A 20,103-nucleotide genomic window follows, 5' to 3' on the forward strand; every position below is an offset into this window, starting at 1 on the left:
GAGTTTGCACCAATGACAGGGAAGCTAATTACCAATTATTATCCTAACCTTTTACACGGTGAATAAGTCATTGTGAGGTGTAAGGGATACTGTAGCCACCTTTTCATTCTGAAAAGTCAAACACAATATTATTTTTAATGGTAATTTTAATAAAAGAAAAACATTTCTGAAAACTGGAGGTCCTTTGTGCAATTACTGTTAAAAAAAAACCTTCTAAAAATGTAATAAGTGTGGTCCACATCAGGAGACCCCTATTTGCACAGTGATTGTATGCAAGTATTTACACAGATCAAGCAGGTTCGAGGGGTTTATTTTCCTGGTGCCTATTGTGCATTGTAATTTCACGTGGCCACATTTACTTAACTAAAGGCATTTGAAAATGTGACCAGCTATTTTGGTCTCTGGTCTGTGGATCCACACTAAATTGCAGCGTCTGCTTGCTTCTGACCCTGTAACTTCATACTGAGGCTTCAGAATTTTCGGTGAGATAAATGATGCCATGTGCAATGGGGGCCCTGCCTGTCGGTCCCTGTGTTTTAGAAAAGCAACGTCTGCTTTCTGGAATGGTCACCTTTCTGTAACCAGCCTGTGTAACTCTTTCATGTTCGTAACTATTGTGTATGTACAGTAGAAATGTTTTCCTTTTCAGTTTCACTTTGCACTAATGCCACACAATGAGTATAACTGTTAGCTGCAAAGTGGGCACCATTTCACACAGAGGCAGGCGTTTGTGTGGCCCGAACCAGCGGTCATCCGAATGCTGCCTGTCCGTTCACTCCTAACCAATGACATTACTGTGGCATGAGACACTTGTACTGTAGCTTTACCTCACGTAGAAAATATTTCATTGTTTACAGATGTGTCCTCATACATCTAGCCTCCATACGCCACACAGAGGGAGACCTCTGGCGGGAGTTATCTGACACTTCCTGTGGAAATCCGTTAACATTGGGTGTCTTTTTTTTGCTGGTCGTGCATCTTAGTCACAATATGATATTACTATGAAGCAACAGGACTGTGCTGTTTAATTTGATCATGCAACACTTGCATATCTCTGTGTGAAACAGGATATGAAGCGCAACAGAACTTTCCATGGACAAAAAGCCATGTCCACTGCATCGTGTGCAGCCACACACACAGATATATACAAGTGTCCTATCCTGGTGCTTTCTAGTTGCAGTTCATTGCGACTAAGACACATTTTTGATTAAAAATAAGACTACCGTCACTAGCAGAGTCTCCCCGGACATGGCAGGTCGTGAGGGGCTTCTCGTCACAACCACAGCAAAGATGTATGAGGTAATATCTGTATAGCTTGACGATAGCTGATGCCTCAGCAATGTCGCTAGCATCTACTGTGCGGATATACTGCATGTTTACAAAATGGCCGCCTCCAATGTATGTCAGATGTTTTATAGTTTAAATGCTTAACTTATTCATGCAAGTCAAAGCCAAATCATGCTCACTGTAATGCTATGGAATCTTTTCTAATAGTAAAATGTAAAGTATCTGCTATTGTGGAGACATTGGCCCCTTTGTAACCAGAGGGACCAAAACAAATGACTGCTTTGTAATTGGCACTGAGAAGTGCAATGTAGCCAGTGCTTGTTTTTACATATATAGTCTCCTTTATAGTTGTCACTGCCCCATAGTTCCTTTGGTCCTAGAAGGTGGTTCCCCTTTCAGGACTGAAGGTAAGTGTGAGGTGTCTCCTTATGTATGACTGTCACGTTCTCCCTTGTCTTACTGATTCAATGCTGTGTGAGATTCATTATTGCTCGTGTATTATCTGTTCCCTTTATTTTGTCCCATTTTTCCCTTTTTTTGCATGCTGTTCCTTCCGTTTCTTCCCTTCCTCCTCCTCTTCCCGTGTATAGACGCAAGTGCGACGACGGAGCCTGCGGTTCACGGTTGGTATAAGCTTTCTGTTCTCTATATCAGGGAGTCAACAAGCCAGACCAGTAATGTAAAGGGTGTTTTTTTTTTTTTACATGACCCAACACTAGGGGGATAGGGTAGAGTATTTCCGAATTCCCATTTGTGTCTTATATCATCTGATATATTTTTTTAAATTGTGGGGATCTTTTTATTTATTCTGTTTTTTTGTTCTAGTCTGTCACGTTAAGGGGTTTAGCCCATCGCTCTTTCCCTGATTAGATCCCTTCACAAACATGGCCTTGGCTTGTTGCTCCATTTTGTGTGTCTTGTCCATAGTCTGGTCCTTTCCTGAGGCCTTCGCATGCAATGCATGACTGCACTTTAGAGGTATCTGCGGTGGTGGGAACTGAAAAATGGCCGTGGTCTGATATATCGGGATTGGTTCTTACATCACTTTTTATAATGCCTTTTACATGCTGAAGTCCACGCGATGAAATGGAAGCAGCTTCCATGCTGTTAGATGTGTTTTTCATGCAGATTCCTGTCATGAGAAACCTTCAGTGTGCCGTGGTTTACTTCACTGGTGGGAACACTTCCATTCTCTGTTCATGTTACAGGTTTCCTTTATCCTCAGCTTCCTTTTTGTTGTAGTCGGTTAATGGGGACTGGAATATAAAGTTTGGGAGCAGTGTTTCCCTTATCTGCTCCTAAGAACTGCTGCATTTTTTCCATATATATCTTATCTCCAGTTAGACATTGGGCAGTATTCAATGTAACAGTTTAACCCCCACGCCGGTCGCTCACCGTATTCAATGTTCCGGGGGAACCCTCACTCTCAGATGACGGCGAGGATTCCCCCAAACAGCGAGGTTCGTAGCTAATGCAGGCAGCCCCGCTACATTTAGACTCAAATCTCACTGTTTTGGCGGCCGCACACGCTGTTTCCATGTCACTGTACAAATCCAGCAAGGTGGAAATGGTTTGTGCAGGGGGAGTCATACTGACCGTGCAAGCTGTGACAGCGAGTAGTCAGTACTTTTAGCTGACACAACTCGCAAAATGCATTGGATATACCCCATTGTAGAGGTTCTACTAGTGCAATCCGGAAAACAGTGTACCTATGAACTGCTGGGGGGGTTCTATTGGAGCTGTAGTTTGACCAATTTTTGTGATTACTTTTATGCCATTGCACCAGGCTTTCCTTGGTTCAGCAAGATTCAAGTTATAGACCCTTATTCAGATCCGATCGCAGAACAAATTTGTTCTCAAAATGGGCAAAACCAATGCTGCACTGCAGGTGGGGCAGATGTTACATGTGCAGAGTTACATTTGGGTGAGTTATTTTGTTTCTGTGCAGGGTAAATACTGGCTGCATTATTTTTACACTATTTAGATTTCCGTTTCGACACACCCCACCCAAATCTAACTCTCTCTTCACATGTTACATCTGCCCCACCTGCAGTGCACATGGTTTTGCCCATTTTGAGAACAAATTTGTTATGCGCTCAGATCTGAATAAGGGCCATAGTTTAGGTGCATATAGTATAATGCGGGTTACATATGCATAACAATCTAGTCCAATCTACAATAATCCTGGCTATAGAGTGGCATTTGCTTCCCTGTATGATTGTATATAAAATATATGCCTATGGGGTGTATATATATTTAAAACTAGTGAATCTTGTACTAAAAAATAAATATGCTATCATACGGGGCTAGCACAATTTGTATGTTCACATGACAAGTGCGATATATCCTCCAGTGTGTGCCCAGAATTACTGCTCTGCAAATCTTGGCGCACTTGTGTGGCTGCCACGAGGGGTGGCCGCATTATACGTAGGTCTTTCACTGTGCTATCGTGCTCCTTATACCATTCAGTTTGGCCCCGCAAGCCGATATGTTTTGGCGGGAAGAACTGAGTTGCACATATGGTGCAAATGGGAACAGGGGCAGATTTAACCGTTCTTGTTGTGCTCCAGCCAATCAGCTTCTACCTGTGATGTTTTACAGAGGCTGATTGGCTGGGGCATCGTTTAACATATGAAAACCAGGATATCGCTCGTTAAATCTGTCCCTTGGTTCCATTGGAACATTTTAGGTTTTGTAAACTGCCTCCATTGTGTGCGCTGTGTTATTGCGATGTTGCATTACAGCTAGGGTGGAGGGGAATATTCTTTGCTGTTTAGAATTGTTTTTGTTACATGTTACTTAGCAAGTTGCACAGCCTAAATGTCATGTGTAACACGGTATAGAACTTCCCTCTGTGGAATCCTCCATTGCTGTTCCCATTCTCAGGCAGCCCGGCACCTTCATCTGATTAGAATGTCTGAGGTTCGGAGACATGTTTTCCGTGTATACATTGTGACATTCTGTCTGTATACATTAATTTCCAAATACACAGAGTCTGCGGAGAAGTTTAATCAGGAGGAATTTCTCAGCTCTCCTCCTGTATAAATGATACACACACTGACAGTTTGCATTACTCCTCCTCCCAAGCTGGAGAGGCCATTTTATTATTATTGCATTTGCAAGCGTTGGCTTTAATCAGGATCCTTCCCATGGATACATGAGGCTGCAAATGTCTGACCACCTTCACGCTCTCCCATTCCGGTGCCCTCTTCTACTTGCGGAGCTGTTAGCACTATATTTTATTACAGTTAACCCTTTGGCAGATGCCGTCAAGATTTCCCTTGTTCTATAGCATGTGTTTTTTTCAGCTTCACTCTCTCTCGCTCTTCTCTGTATCCTAAATGTTACACTATCCATTCATCTTCCTTGTGGTTCTGCAGCCACCCTGTGCGATGTGCTGGTACCGTGATCTCTGCATGCGCCGGTGCATGCTAGGTGTCTGGGATCTTGCTGCATGCTGTATATGACTGTTTGCATGGTGCCTGACCCTAGGATACATGTATCGTACGTACTTTTCTTGTCTGTGTATAATGTTTTACTGTGACTTTGATCAGAATGAAACGTATATGTCTCTTGCAGCTTACAATATCCCTAGCTGGCCTATATTCTGCATTATGCTTGTCCTGAGCTTCATCCCATCTGAAGTCACTAGTCTTTTTCTCGCTAGGTTCTGGCCCTTTTGATTTCTACTTCATCGACTAGACACCCACGCCCTCCGTCTTCATTCTCAAGTCTCGTCCTTTATTGACCTTTACACATGATCCACCTTTCCTCATATTTTATCCTTATGATGGTGATCTCTGCATATCGTCCGTCATCCCCTCTTTGTCCAGATGGCCTTAAACGGATCTTTGCTATAGACGTACTCCAGATGCCCCTTATACTTTCCGTGGCCTCATCCTGAGTAGAGCTACGTACATCGTCCAAGTGTCCCTCATTCTACTCTGCTGCCCTCTTCTACCCTTTCAGCCTCTGTCCTAAACTCCAGGAACCATCACTTATTCTTTGATCTCCATTCGCTTTCTTCTGTCAGCTTTTCTCACTCTCCATCTCTGCTCCGCTGTCCTTTTTTAAAGCTTCAGATACCAGTTAGATCTGCGGTGGCACCACCTGCCGTTACATCGGCTCTTTGTGTTGGTAACCATTAAAAAAAAAAAAGTTCATGGAACATTTTTAGAATGTTTTTTATATCATTTGTATATGTTTCCTTGGAGAGATAATTAGGGAAATATTGAAGTCAAAGTATCCAATTCCATGTATTAGTAGCATTCCCGGGAGTTGTATCAACCTCCTTATTCTAATTATAAATTTTACAATCTGGATAGAAATTACCAACCTATGGAGATGAATGTGCTTATTGGTTGCTTTATTGTGCAGCATAGTTACCTACCCTCCTGCATTTTGCAGGAGACTCCCTAAAAGAGCAGCAATCTCCCTGAAGAACCTAATAATCTCTGTGATTGTACCTACAGTAACTTGCATTATGCAGCTGGAGATGCATTAGTTATAAAGCACAATGATCCCTATGGCTATATGCATTTTAAATAATGTTTCTCGTTGGCCACTTATATGGAACCACTTGTAAAACACAATACATGAACAAGTCCTGAGACATATCATCAGTCACAAACTGCTTTTAGGACAGGCCTCTCAGATGTAGCAGTACATGTCAGCGCTTCAAGAGGTTGTATTGAATAATTTTTGCGAGCAGTGCTGATTACTCGCCTTCAAAGCTCGCAGGTCAGTATTCAACTGACCCCCTGGAAACGCCGTTTCCCCATCGCTAGGTTTTTGTAGCAGCGGGGGGAAATGGAGTGTGTGGCAGCCAAAACAGCGAGGCTTGTGGCTAAATGCAGCGGGCTCCCTGCATTAGTTGCGAGCCTCGCTGTTTGGGGGAATCCTCACTGCCCTTTTCAGTGAGGATTCCCCAGAACGTACAATAGGGTGAGCAGTCGGCATGGGGGTTAAATGGCGAGGATCGCTGGTTTTCGGCGATCCCCGCCTTTTAACCCCCTCACCGGCCGTATTGAATACGGCCCTAGGTGTCACCTACACAATCTCCCTGACATGTATGCTACACAAGAAAATGTATATGTGCCAGCGCTGGCTGAATGATTTACAAGACGTTTGATTAAAATTTTTAACAATTTCAATAAATAAACATAAAATACATTATACATACACGCTATATAAAAGCTGCCTCCGTGTGTATTCATAAACCCCACAACATATGTAACATCAGCTGAGGTTGAATTGCTGAATCGCAAAATTCCAACTGGATGAATAATATTAAAATTACCAGTCCACGGATTGAATGTGTCGCTGGAGTTATTCAATATTGGTGAAAAGATGATTTAGTAGCATCATTACTTGGGGAGTGACTACCCCGTGCCAGCTGCTGATAATTGCACATCACACAAATTCTTTATAAGTATGCTACACAGGTAGACATAGAAGATAAACGTAGGAACATAGAATATAAGGACAGATAAGAACCACGCAGCTCTTCCAGTCTGCCCATGGAAACACAGCCACACATTCACCCTACAGTTCATTTTTGTTGGGAGCCAATTGACATACCAGTTTAGGTTTAGGGATTGTGGGAGGAAACCGGAGTACCCGGAGGAAACCCACACAAGCACGGGGAGAATATACAAACTCCGCACAGTTAGGGCCATGGTGGGAATTGAACCCATGACCTCAGTGCTGTGAAGTAGTAATGCTAACTATTTACCCATTCATACTGCCTATAGACATGTCACAAGATTGCCTATCCTGTAGTTGTGCTAAAATTGGAGGCAAACCATAGGTAAAGAGTACAGTTATGTTAGACACCTGAAACGGTTGACCTCAGTTGGGTCCCTGTTGCACCCATGGCTGTTTGGTTTGCATTGGCCAACAGTACGGTGCATAACGCAGACATCGCTTTCCCAGGGGAACTCCCAACACTTTTATGCGAACACCTCTGCGAGTGTGATACTCCCCGATGCCGATCGCACAGGAGGTTTGCGCATATGCAGACCCCCCCCCCCCCCCCCCACCATCGAAAACGGGGCCGAATATGGACCCATATGATAGTCTGAATCGGCCCCTTTATTCTAATAACAGCTACAGATGAAGCACCTCTCAGCCAGCGCTGGGAATCGCCAGCTTCCCTTAGCTGGCAACCGCTGGCAAAGAGGCGTTCCATCCGATGGGGACACACAAGCATCTCACACGCGTCCCCGTCAACCCGGCTGCGGGCAGCACTTTCCCTGCCTGTCTCTGCTTCAGGGAGACGGGCTGGGAGCATCGGGGGAGCTGCAGTGGGTGGCGAAAGGCTGACGGAACGGAATGCATGAGCACACCCCCTGCTGGCGGTTGGCGATTCGATCACCAGGAGCAGCGCTATTAAGAGCTGCTCCATCTGTATAAACATAAGCATGACGCTGTTTTATTTATGCTTTTTTTGCAGTGCACAATTTGTGCCTAATTTTACTACGTACGAGCGCTCATTATTTATCCATTTACTAGTGACCGCACAAACTGGGCAGCGATCATATGCTGTTCCTAAAATATAGCTTTTAATCATTTCTTAATAAAACAGTTAATCATTCTCTGATGTCCGAGCATTGAGCTGAAAAGGGCCTGAGGCTATAAATATACTAAGTACAATAATAATTTCACAGTATCATCTTGGGTCAATAATTGCCTGTAAAGCTACAAAATCTACACACTAGCTAAAGACTATAACCTGGAGCTCCGAATACCACTGTGGGAAACAGAACAGGTGGAACCCTTCATTATTATTATTATTATTATGAAGATAATTGGTGATAAATATACTGTAAGAAATAATAAAAATCACCGACAACGGCATGGACAAGAAGCCTTTATTTTATCTTTTGCACATACTTTATTTTTAATATATTTTGCTGAGGTAACAAAATGTTTTATTAAGAAATTATTAAAAACTAGATTTTAGAAATTGCTTTCTGTAAGTGTGCCACAAAACAGACCATTTTTTGCTCTATTGGCATCGCATTGATACTAATCGCATAGGACAGCTCTTGCGAAAGAGCTGCCCTTTGCCAAGCAGCCGGCACCGCATTGGAGGGTCAACGCGGTTCCCTCATACGTCCAGGAGCCTCCTGCTGCAGGGATTTCCAGGATCCTCCTCCCTGCACCCGGAAGGGGAAGTACCGTGGAGGAGGAGGTCAGAAGGGGGTTGGCGGCGCGGTGGGGGATGCGAAAAGATTACCCTCTTGCGGAAACGCACCAGTCCCGCGTTGATACATCTCAAAATGCGCTAAAAACCACAGAAACAGGGTTTTTACCGCATTTTCCGTTTGATACATTCCGGCCCATTTGTTGTTCTAATATAATTGTCTGAGGCTGCACCCCCTAAACAGTGATTGGGTATATCACAACAGGGGTATGATTTAAATATGACATAAACAAGTCCTAGTGCTCTAGCTCCCCTCTTGCTACTATCATATACACAGTATTGCTGTAATAAGCCCTATAACCACTGGTTCCCTAGACAGAAGCCTAGCTGCATCTAGTGGTATCACGGAGTCTATGTTCACAGGTCTAAAGTCTATCATTTGGAAAACGGTGTTTCCACACACAGTACATTTATTACCTGTAATGTAGAGCAATATGCACAGGCTTTCCCTGCTCTGTTCACAGTACCCCCCTTCCTTGCATTATATTACTTGGCAATATTCCACTAAAACCAAAAGTCTAGAGGCTCGGTCTGAGCTGGGAGCAAAGAGCATGTCAACATATACACAGCAGAGCGTTGTCAGCTTGATATGTTGTTTCCGGCCAATTCAGAACAACATATCCCACAGACTGATTAGTATATAAACCAGTGACATGGTGTATGTACACTAGTGACATCATAAGCTTTTATTAGCCAGAGACCATAGCATGTTTAATGAAGGAAAAGAGCAATGTGATGCTCTGATCTGCACTGCGTCGCTCAGTGTGTACCCAGGCCCTGATATATGTCTGCCACTCAGGCAGACCTATATATTACATCACCACTGAGCAGCAGTTATTGCATTATGGGGCCCTTTTATCAATGAGTTTTAGCTAAAACTTGTTGTGTATGAGAAATTGTGCTCCAGACAATCGTCTCCCAACTGTTCGTGTTTGAAAAATGTTAGTTGGACACTGATTGGCTGGATCACCGTTTGTCAAATGTAACATGTTTTACATGGCTAACGCTCGTTGATAAATGGGCCCCTATTTTGGTTTTCTGATACCTTTCTCTGCAAGCTATGATTCCAGATAAAAGATTTGATACATGGGATAATGGGAGCTACCCTGTTACACAACTTCTGGGAGTGTAGAAAGATAAGAGTGTTTTGGCACAAACTGATTAACTATATAAATAATATGTTTAAGCTAAAATTAAAAGCCCTCCCAATTCCCTGTTTATTTATTTATTTGAAAGACTGGGATATGGGCTGTAATAAAAAGCTAATCCTCCCAGCCTTAACGGTTTTATTAACATTAGCGAAGAAGTTGATTCTCCGTCATTGGATAAGTAGAAGGTCCCCATCTATTGAGGAATTCAAACAAGCGTTGCTTGATATAGTATTATTTGAAAGGCAGTCGGCTCTTAAAGATGTAGAGAAAGGTGTAATAAAATTTTACAAAAAGTGGGACTGTGTAATAACAACTTTTGATGGGGATACTCAATTGTTCATACAGAAATTATTTGAGAATACCACATGGTATTTACAACGCCGAATTGCAAGTGACAGCTCTGTGAATAATTGAGTGTGTTTCATATTGACATATTCTGAGACCTAAACTCATGTGATATGAAGATTGTTGTAAGGAGGAGTTTTTTGGGAATTCACTCCCCCCCCCCGGTATGTTATCCTTTGTGTCCCCCCTCCCCTCATGTTTGTTCCCCCCCCCCCCCCTTTTTCTTTCTTTCTTTTTTCTTCTTTTATTATTAAGATTTAAGCCCAATTTTATATTTCGTTGTTTAACTAATAATATCAATCTGTTGAGGGAATTTGTGTAAAGCACAGGAGATATAAAAGCCAATATAAGAATAATGGTTTACCTTGTTTTGTAGTCCTCTTATGATAAATACTTGCTGTTAGCGGAATTGAAAATCAACACAAAGGACTTCTCAAGAGAAATTCATATATTTTATTAATATTTTATTCATAACATAGAAGAATCATACTTAAACTTTTTGACATGCCTTTAGAAAAATTTGCATTATGATGAATATGTCTCCTTCACCAATTTGATTATTTTTCATCTGTTATTTGCCGATAATGGAGGAGCAGTACCTGTTCTTAGTACTGGTTTTGTGAAAAAAAAGAAATCTGTGTATAATTCCACTTACAGCTCTATATGTATGTTTATATGCAATGTTTTTCAACGAAAACTTTTGAAAATAATAAAAAATGTTTTACAAAAAAAAAAAAAAAAGATTTGATACATGACAAGAGTCCTGACTTTTGAGGGATAGCCCCCAATTTCTGCTAACTACAACCCAACTGTAATCCCAGTGTGTGTGTGTGTGTGTGGCACTACGTTGTCAAGACCGTGGCCTACTTTGCCACAATTTTGTCATTGGGATTATTGAGTGGCTGTATTTTAAAGCTTGTGTGACCTCATTGGATGAACTAAAAGGTTTGATTTGCCATTAAGAAGTAATACAGATAGAGCCATCCTCATCTAGCCCTTTAATATGATTAAGTGAGCAAGAGCTGTGTGATTTAATCCTATACCAATCCCCTACTGTATTGTTCTATGTATTGTATTGCAGCAGAGAACAATAGGCCTTGGTGAGTCATGGCTCGTTGAAAAAGGCTCCATCTGTAGTTTACACTTGTGGAGACACCCCTTGGACCACACCACCCTAGGACTGCCTCCGACGCTATGGGGCTGAGGCATTCTTATGGCGATGTAAACAATGGCTTAGTGTATTACAGAAATCCATAGGCCGATACCTGTCCTTTTCTCCCATTTATCATGTTGCTTGAAGCCTCCTGCCTCAAAGCTACATCAACACAACATTTATGACCCTTTATTGTATTCTATGAATATTCTGACCAACGCGTTTTCTCTCATTTGTTGTAGCTGCCGTAGCTTGATAAACTATAATTATGTTCACTTTTCAAATGAAAGGCAACTTCATTGATTTTAACGAATGCACCAACTGTTAGGCGCATGATAGAATGGCTTTGTCAAGCAACCTCAGCCATAAAATGAAAGAGAAAGGTATTTTTAAATTGCCCATAGTGGTTTTAGATGTTTTGTTACATTTGTTTTGTGTTAAATCGAATAGTGTTTGTGTCGTACTGTATATGGCACTATGTCAACAAAGGTTAGCATTGCTTCCTGAATAGAGGATAGTGGATGTAGTTCTAAAGATACAAATTATATTATAAAAAAACAATATAGGTAATCGTAATTAAGATAGCAAAAATAGTGTCTGTTAAAAAGATATATGTGCCAGATTTAAACTTGGAGCTTATTCCCACTTTTCTACAAGTTTTAGGTGTATATAATTTTGTATAACGATATTGTGCCCTAATTGTCCACTAATCGGTTGAAGAATACTTTGGGCAGGAAAATGGAAGATTGGGTTTAATATGTAGAAATGGAAGGTTCTACACTTCTGTACCAGAAACAAGCGTTGCATTTACAAATTAAATGTAGAATATGTAGGAGAATTAATGGAGAACGATTTGGGGACCGAAAACTTGGCTACAGTGCTCAATGTCAAGGAGCAGCACAAAGGCTAATAAGGTATGACTGTGCATAAAAAGGAGCATAGAGGCTAGGGAAGCCAGTGTAATCTTGCCCCTGTATAAATCGTTGGTACAGCCTCATATAGAATACAGTGTACAGTTCTTGGCCCCATCCCATAAAAAAAAAGATCTTAGAACTCGAAGAGGTACAGAGAAGGGCAACTAAAATGATTCATACTCCTTTCACACGAGCCTAAATTCCCGGGTTGGGTCCGGGAACAACCCCGGGACTAGCTCTGGTGTGAAAGGTTCCAGGGACAAATTCCCGGGTTAATTTGTCGGCAATTCAACCCTGCTAGGTAGCAGGGTTGCTCCCTGGTCCTTCCAGGGTTACTGGCTGGTGTGAAAGGTGCAGGGACATGTCCCTGCTTCCCGTGTTCCCTCTGCTAGTGCTGATTTGCTAGCAGGGCAACTTCCTGTTGTGGTGGACACTCACAGACACGCCCAGAGACAGCATACAGCGTACAGGGAGACAGTGTGCATGTTCTGTGGCACCACAGACCCCAGAAGTTCATTTTAACCCCTGAAAGCATGCAATGTCTGCCATGTCTTGGACAAATGAGGAGGTGAGAGAGCTACAGATGGAGCCGGCCTCCCTCTTGCTGGTGAATCGCCAGACTGTCTCCGCTGGTGATCCGACAGCAGCCTGGCGCTCCATCTGACTGAGACGCGCGTGCGTCTCACGCGCGTCTCAGTTTCCGGGCGGCGGGGCAACGGGAACCTGTGCATCTCTGCTTCAGGGAGACGGACAGGGTTAGGGGGGGGGGGGGTGCGGGGAGGCAGTGGGGACCCCGGGTGACCGCCGACAAGCTGGCGGGGACCCGGGGGAAGCGCCGTCGGAAGGGGACGCGCACGCATCCCCTTTCGCAGATACAGATGGCGGCTGGCGGGGGATGGCAGCTGGCGATTCTGCCGCCATCCCCTGCAAAGACAAGCCCGGCTCCATCTGTATTAATCATTAGAGGGGAAGATGCTTTCATATGCTTTTTAATTTGTTTTATACAAGTAAACAAAGGCTGAAACACTACGAATGTTTTGTGTCTTAATTATTAATAATCAATAATCTAATGTGAGCCCAAAAAAGGCCATTTTCAATGCTATTCTCATAGAAATGCAGGGTTCACTGTGAAAGGTGCCGACCCGGGTTGTCCCTGCTTCAAAAGCATGTGTGAATGGGTCCCAACCCGGGAATGTCCCTGCTTGTCCCTGGAATTTAATTCCCTGGTTTGTCTCTGCATTTCTGGTGTGAAAGGGGTACAAGTGTCAGTGGATTATAAGGAAAGGCTAGCCAGGTTAGGTATGTTAATCTTAGAAAATAAGTGTCTAAGAAGGGATTTAATTAATATATACAAATACATAAAAGGGCAATAAAGAGATGGCTAGTGTATGGCCACCCGAACACGCCCCCCCCCCCCTAGTGAATCCTTTTCTATACCAGGATCCTGTTGCTCGTGTTAATTACATAAATTGTGGAGTGACTCGTTGGCATTGTTGCAGTTGATGGCTCATTGCGAAACTTTTATTCCTATTAGACCAGAAGAATTTCATGTCTGGGTTTTATTGAACAATTCATTGTCAGCGATTTTGATAATGGGGTACGTGGTACCTGAGATTGAAGGTGGTGGTAGAACGGTGATGCTGGCACCAATTTTTCTGCCATTAAGAAATAGATTGCGGGGCTGACATAATGTGGCAATTATGGAGGTTGCAGTGTTCTAGATTAGAGAATTACTAGTTTCCTGCTAAATGTCAGCTGTGTTCTGCATTACTACTGTACAGGCATAGCCGCGCACAGGTAGCTTTCACTGCCAGGAAGTTTTCCATCTCACTACCTGTCCTCTCTCCAATCACTGGGGGTATGGATCATTGGATAGACATGAACTAGGTCACCATGCAGAAAGCTCGGCAGGGTCATTAGGTCGACATGGGGGTTTTCACTTTTTTTTGTCCCGAATGTTGACACAGTTGACATGGACACCACGACGTAGCACCACGTCCCCTCGCTTGGCTCGCTACGCTCGGAACACTATTTTATTCTCCCACCACGCCCTAGTGCGTGGAATACAGCCTGTCGGCTCAAAAAAAAAAAACCCATGTCGACCCAATGCTTGGTTCCACCTAATGACCCTGTCGACCTTCAGTCATGTCTACCTACTGCCTTGTAGACCTAGTGAGCATATCCCATCACCGGAGTATTCCAAGGCTTCCGCATCCGTTTTTCTCTGCAGTGGAACCGGGGAGAATAAGCTCAATGTTCTTCTAAAACAGCATATTAGGATTTGCAAGTAACGTGAGTAATGTGGCATTTGTCATGTGAGGCTGTCACGCCGACCTCTGCTCCGGCGGATTATTTTTTGGTTATTATATTTTCGTACATTTTGTTTGGTATTTGTTATCAGAGCTTCTCACAATAAGCTTAATCTTTCTGCAATACATTTCTGGAATTCATAAAAGGCCAATAAGACATGCACATGACTAAATACTGCACAAAACTGATTTTAACACTGGCTTCCCTGAAATAACATTTTCATGTATAAAGTGTTACAAATGGTGCATAATGGAGGCTGATAATGGGAGCTCAGTTGTATGGGGCCAACATTTACGTTTGCATTTTATACAATGCAAAATGGGAAGCCTCGTTTCTGCTAAGTGTGTAAATGTGGAATCTCTCTGGCTATTCGCTTTAATTACTGGCAGGCCAAAAGCAGGAATGCAATAGAATTCAGATGGGATATGTCTCTGCTGTACAGATATGTCCATATACATCTAGATGATGAGTGTCTTTGTGTGTGACTGAATAGGACGCACAAGCAGCTTTTGCTGATTAAAATATTATGCCGCATGCCTATATTCTTTGGATGACCGAGCCTGTATCCAGTAAAACACTGATGCTGCACTTTGTATGCAGACACAGCTGCAGTCACACACAATATAGGCATGCCGCGTTTAAAAAGATGATTGTGCGTCCTATTTGCATATACAAGATACAATGTAATGAAAAAAGTTGCAAGGGTACTTGTGTAATATCTTGGCGCCCGATTTTTTGATCGGGTCGGAAAAATCACGTAGATCGCATCGCGACCAAATCGCATGCGATGCGATTTGACGCGATTTTTCTATAGGATTCAATGTTAAATGGTCCTGTTCATATCCCCACTATCCAAGTGGGCGTGGAGTTGATTTTATATAGCGTGGCGAGCGCAGCGAGCCCCGTGAGGGGACGCGGAATACATTTTAAGTAATCCGCGTCCCCTCGCGGGGCTCGCTGCGCCCGGCACGCTTCTGGCTCGCTGCGCTCGCCACGCTATATAAAATGAACTCCATGCCCACTGGGATAGTGGGGATATGAACAGGACCATTAAATATTGAATCCTATGGAAAATCGCGTTGATCGCATCGCATGCGATTTGGTCGCGATCGACGCGATTTTACCGGAAAATCGCATCTGGTTGTATGCTTTAAGTTAAGGCATACAATCAATCGCATCGGGCGCCCAGATATTACACAAGTACCGTTGCAAGGCCGAGTTTCTAGAAGGGCTGTTTAATGCGCAAGGAGGCTAGGAGATGTATGTGGGCACAGCTGATTATATGCAACTTTTTCCATTATAATGTGTCTTACTACCAAGTCACATAGAGCTCACGGATTATGTGCAACGCCGCTCCACTAGTAAAAACACATGCTGATCTAGACCAATACAACACAGAAACCCCCCATTGCACACATTTACAAATATATGGATTTAACAAGGTTCTTGGTAAGCTGAACTGCTGTGTGTAGGGCACTTCCGCTGTGTAAGGACATCTTAGTACCTGGATAGAGTGTGTGGCTAAACAGTCTGAGACGGGGAATGCCAGAGGCTGTCTGACGAAACATGGAATGTTTAAAACAAACAAAGCATTTACTATAGTATGTAGTCAAGTGAGAGGCTTCTTGTTTGTGTTCCAGAAGGCATTTCTTCCTGCGATCTGTATAAGCAAGGAAGAGCCGGCACATTGTAAGATATAGCTGCTGCTAGTGTACACATTGGGTCACGACCCCCCCCCCCTTCTTTTCCACATGTGCAGTTCCAGAGACTGTTCACTTCTAATATTGTACTTGCCTGTACTTCAGAGGCAAATGGATAGGAATTTGTTCACTTTAGTAAATAGACCCTTTGGTCTCCCAAGTGCAAATCACTTTTTTTTCCAAGTACAGTAGCAGAACACAACCTTCACAGCTGCAGTGTGGAGCGTGCATACAGCCCACATAGTAGATTAACCACTGGCTGGTCAGAGATTCTCACCCGTCCTGCTCTGAGCCATTGCTACCACATATAGAGGGATGACATTGCATGTGAGCAATCTTATAAGGGGTGTATGGGTCATAGTGTTGACTTAACATTAGGTCAACAAATGAAATAGATCGATGTGGCTAAGGAAGGTCGACACAATCATTAGGTCAACAATGGGAGTCGACAGTCTAAAGGTTGATGAGTTTGTCATGTTTTTTGTCCCAAATTTCGACATAAGTCGACATGGATCCAGTAATAATGAACCGCTTCCCAGCACATGGATCGCTGCTCTCACCATGCTTCAGGCACGGCGCCTCGCTGCGCTCAGCACACTCCCTCCACGCCCTAGTGGATGCTATGGTATAAAATACCACCCGTCGGCGCAAAAAAAAGTGAAAATCTCATGTCGACCTCTGCTCCTGCTGACCGTAGCCACGTCGACATATTGCATGTGTTGACCTAGGCCCGGTCTGTCTTTAGTGATTGAACTATTGTATGTGGACCTTGTGACTGCATCCCCAAGGGTAACGCGTTGAGCTATGTTGGTCTGTAGGGTTACTGTGTGCAATAGGTAAGAGATAAATGAGAGTGAAAGGAAGGCAGTGATGGTCCTACAGTTGGGTCGGTTCTCTGACATTTTTCCCTGCATTTGTGACTCTACAAGATAATTAGATTTAGGAGATTTTTTCATTTTTTTCCTATAAATTGGGAAAAATGTCTCTCCTGACAGACTTAATTAAAGTGTCTTTCAACCCCTGTGTTCCCCAATCCGCGCCGGTGCCTTGTTGCCGGGTCTGGGTGAACCGCATGAATAGACATTTTAAATCCATCTGTCCCCAGTGAACTATCTTACCTGTACCTATCAGGACACGGATCAATAACAGTCACTTAGCATTAGGGTCGCTGCTCAGAGAAGTTCAGCCTGAACCTGTAAATGACAGATCTATCAGCCGAGACTCTCAATAGGACATCACAGAACTATTCCTTGCTTAAGTACATCATACCTCTTCATTTAAGCATGTGATGTGGTTAGAGCGGTTGTGCTCATTTGTATTGCAGCGGAGTTAACTGATGGTGTGATAATCACCCGTTTCTGCACATGGAAAGCAGTGAGAATGGACGGCGGGCCGGCGTTTCCGTGTTACGCAAACGAAACGGCTGTATTAACCCTTTCAGTGCCAACATCTCCGGGAGAGATGCGCAAAATATCTGCTAAAAATGCCAGCGTCTCTCACATTTGTTATATAAATTCAAATAAACAAAATTAAAAAAAAAAAAAAGTTCTTTCCTATATAAGGTAAACAATACAAGCCATTAATGATGAACAAAAATTTTTGCATGGGCAAGTTTCACACCGATTTTTGAAAAATTCACTTGGCACTCAAAGAGTTAAACATAACTTTATTTTTAGATTACCTTGTCATTGTTTAGAACTGTAGTTATGAAGAGAACGTCGAGGCGTTTGTACTTGAATGTTATTGCTGTCACTTACTGCTGACCCGCACAGCTAGTCCATCATAAAATAATTCCAGGAAAGTCTTTGGGCATGGTTCCTGCCATTTGTATGGTACTACTGTCAACCTGATGCTCTGGAGTTTGTTTTCCAAATTCTACTTCCGCCAGCTGTACAGGGGGCTATTACCAGGGTGCCCCCGTGGGTTTCCAAGTTTTCTTTTGCTGATATCTGATTTTGTTGCAGTCATTTAGTTACCATTGGTGAAGAAGTTTGCAGTCATTGGTGCCCTGCTCCTGGCTTTTTTACATGGTGAATAATTGTTCTTGTGCCATTTTTATACAAACTAATAAAGAGTTCTGGGCCCCCCTAGTCTGCCCCTCCCCCTCCATCCTTCCACCATTGTCTGGCTATACCCCTGGTCCTGACTGGCACTGCCTGTCCCATCCCTACAGCTTCACCTCCCTTTCAACTGCCCTACTACACCACCCTATCCGCTATTCCCCCCCCCCCCCCCCCCCTGCACATGCTCCATCCTGTTCCCAGCTGCCATACATATCTCATACCCATTCCTACATCTCATCCACTGGGTGTATATTGAATATGATGTTATGGGGCTGTGATGTTGCTCAAAGTGCCCCAAATGCTGCAGTATGACATGCTGCTGGCAACAGGGAGTGTCCCAGAAAACATGGGTGTGTCAGCCCTGTGTTTTTGAGAGTGCCCAAGCCATTGACTTCGTCCTTGGATAACATGAGGGTTATTCATATGTCTTTTATTCAACTAACTTTGGATGCAGCAGCGGATCATATAATCTGGCAGTGGGAATCTTTTTAATCAAGACGAGTCCTGCGGCTTTACCACATTTATTTTATTTATTTACAGTTTCTTATATAGCGCAGCATATTCCGTTGCTCTTTACAATTGGAAACCACATTGATTAAACAAACTGGGTAGAAACAAACCGACATAGAGGTAGGAAGGCCCTGCTCGCAAGCTTGCAATCAGGCCATTACCTGATTAAATATGAATGCTACTGGAGGTTGTGTGGGGGGTAACCGCTGTGTACTAAAGACGCATCAGTTGGGAAATTACCGTCCACCTCTGGATCATCGCCTAAGTGCTACTCTGTGTGTTGGGCAATCCAAGTTGCTGGGGTAAATAGTGCTACAGTATATGTCACACATTAATGTTGTCCTGGGGTCAGGGTCATTTCAGTATAGAGAAATACTGTATATTCTTTTTTTTTTTTTTTTTAAGACACATGCTAAAGGTGCCCATACACGTTGCAAGTTTAACATGCATTTTGAACTTTTAAAGTGTATTGGCGCCTTTAGAAAATGTGCCATCTTTAGCCAACACGCAATGGGGCAGATGTGCTAAAAAGAGATAAATGCAAGGGTGATTAAGGAGGATAAACGTCCAGCCAATCAGCCCCTAACTGTGATTTTTCAAACACTGCCTGTAACATGGCAGATAGGCGCTGGTTGGCTGGAAGTTTATCACTCTTTGTCACCCTCACATTTATCTTTTTTTTTTTTAAGGCTTAATACATTTGCCCCAATGTCCAGATAGACTAGCAAAGGGTGACATGGCATTGTCAAGGTAGATATGAGTTTTTCACTAATTTTTTTTTAATATTTTGGACTGTGGCCAGAAGCATGGGTACGTGCTACACTAATTGGGGTCCACGTTCTGAGGTGTTAACATTGACACAATAAGAAACTGAAAAACTCATGTCACCTTTTGTGCATTTTGATCTTTTTTCAACACTGTCCTATTGGATGCTGGCCCTCTGGTGTCTGTATATTTGTACGAATCCCAACAGCCCATAATCCTATTCATCCAAAGGGTTAATGAAGTGTTACTGCAGCATCCGTTACATTATGTACCGTACATGTGGCCATTTATTGGGAATAGTATCCTGTGGCAAGCGCTGTGGGAGCAGACGTGCCATTTTGCCTGGAACTTGGCGAGCAAACACATTTGTGCTGATGGTGTATATATAAGATGTATATATATAAAAAAAAAAAAACTTGGTGTTGATTATGGTCATGGTGACATTTTAACCCTGGCAACCTTTTGTACATGTACCCTTTTTTTTTAAATCATAATGCATGTCTACCTAGACCAGTGATGGGGAACCTTTTGACACTCCAGCTGTTGTTGAACTACACATCCCATCATGCCCTGCTACAGTTCTGCTATTTGGCCCTGCTCAAACTGTTGCAAGGCATGCTGGGATGTGTAGTTCAACAGCTGGAGGGCCAAAGGTTCCCCATCCCTGACCTAGACATTCTAAAGCCGGCCTGGCCAAC

At 43.2% G+C, this 20,103-nt stretch overlaps 1 protein-coding gene across 5 annotated transcripts in view; it reads left to right on the forward strand.

The window, feature by feature from the left end:
- Positions 1-20,103, forward strand: part of CADM1 (cell adhesion molecule 1) — a 251,665-nt gene that overhangs the window by 222,501 nt on the left and 9,061 nt on the right. For 3 of the 5 annotated variants that reach the window (XM_083163180.1, XM_083163177.1, XM_083163179.1), the window contains one exon: positions 1,878-1,910. The exons of the other annotated variants lie outside the window; for them this stretch is intronic. In XM_083163180.1, the coding sequence (XP_083019306.1) occupies positions 1,878-1,910 (33 nt within the window). The remainder of the gene's footprint in view (positions 1-1,877; positions 1,911-20,103) is intronic. 5 annotated transcript variants of the gene reach the window in all.

Source organism: Crinia signifera, chromosome 19 (genome assembly GCF_055691185.1).
Source record: "Crinia signifera chromosome 19, ASM5569118v1, whole genome shotgun sequence".
NCBI lineage: Eukaryota > Metazoa > Chordata > Amphibia > Anura > Myobatrachidae > Crinia > Crinia signifera.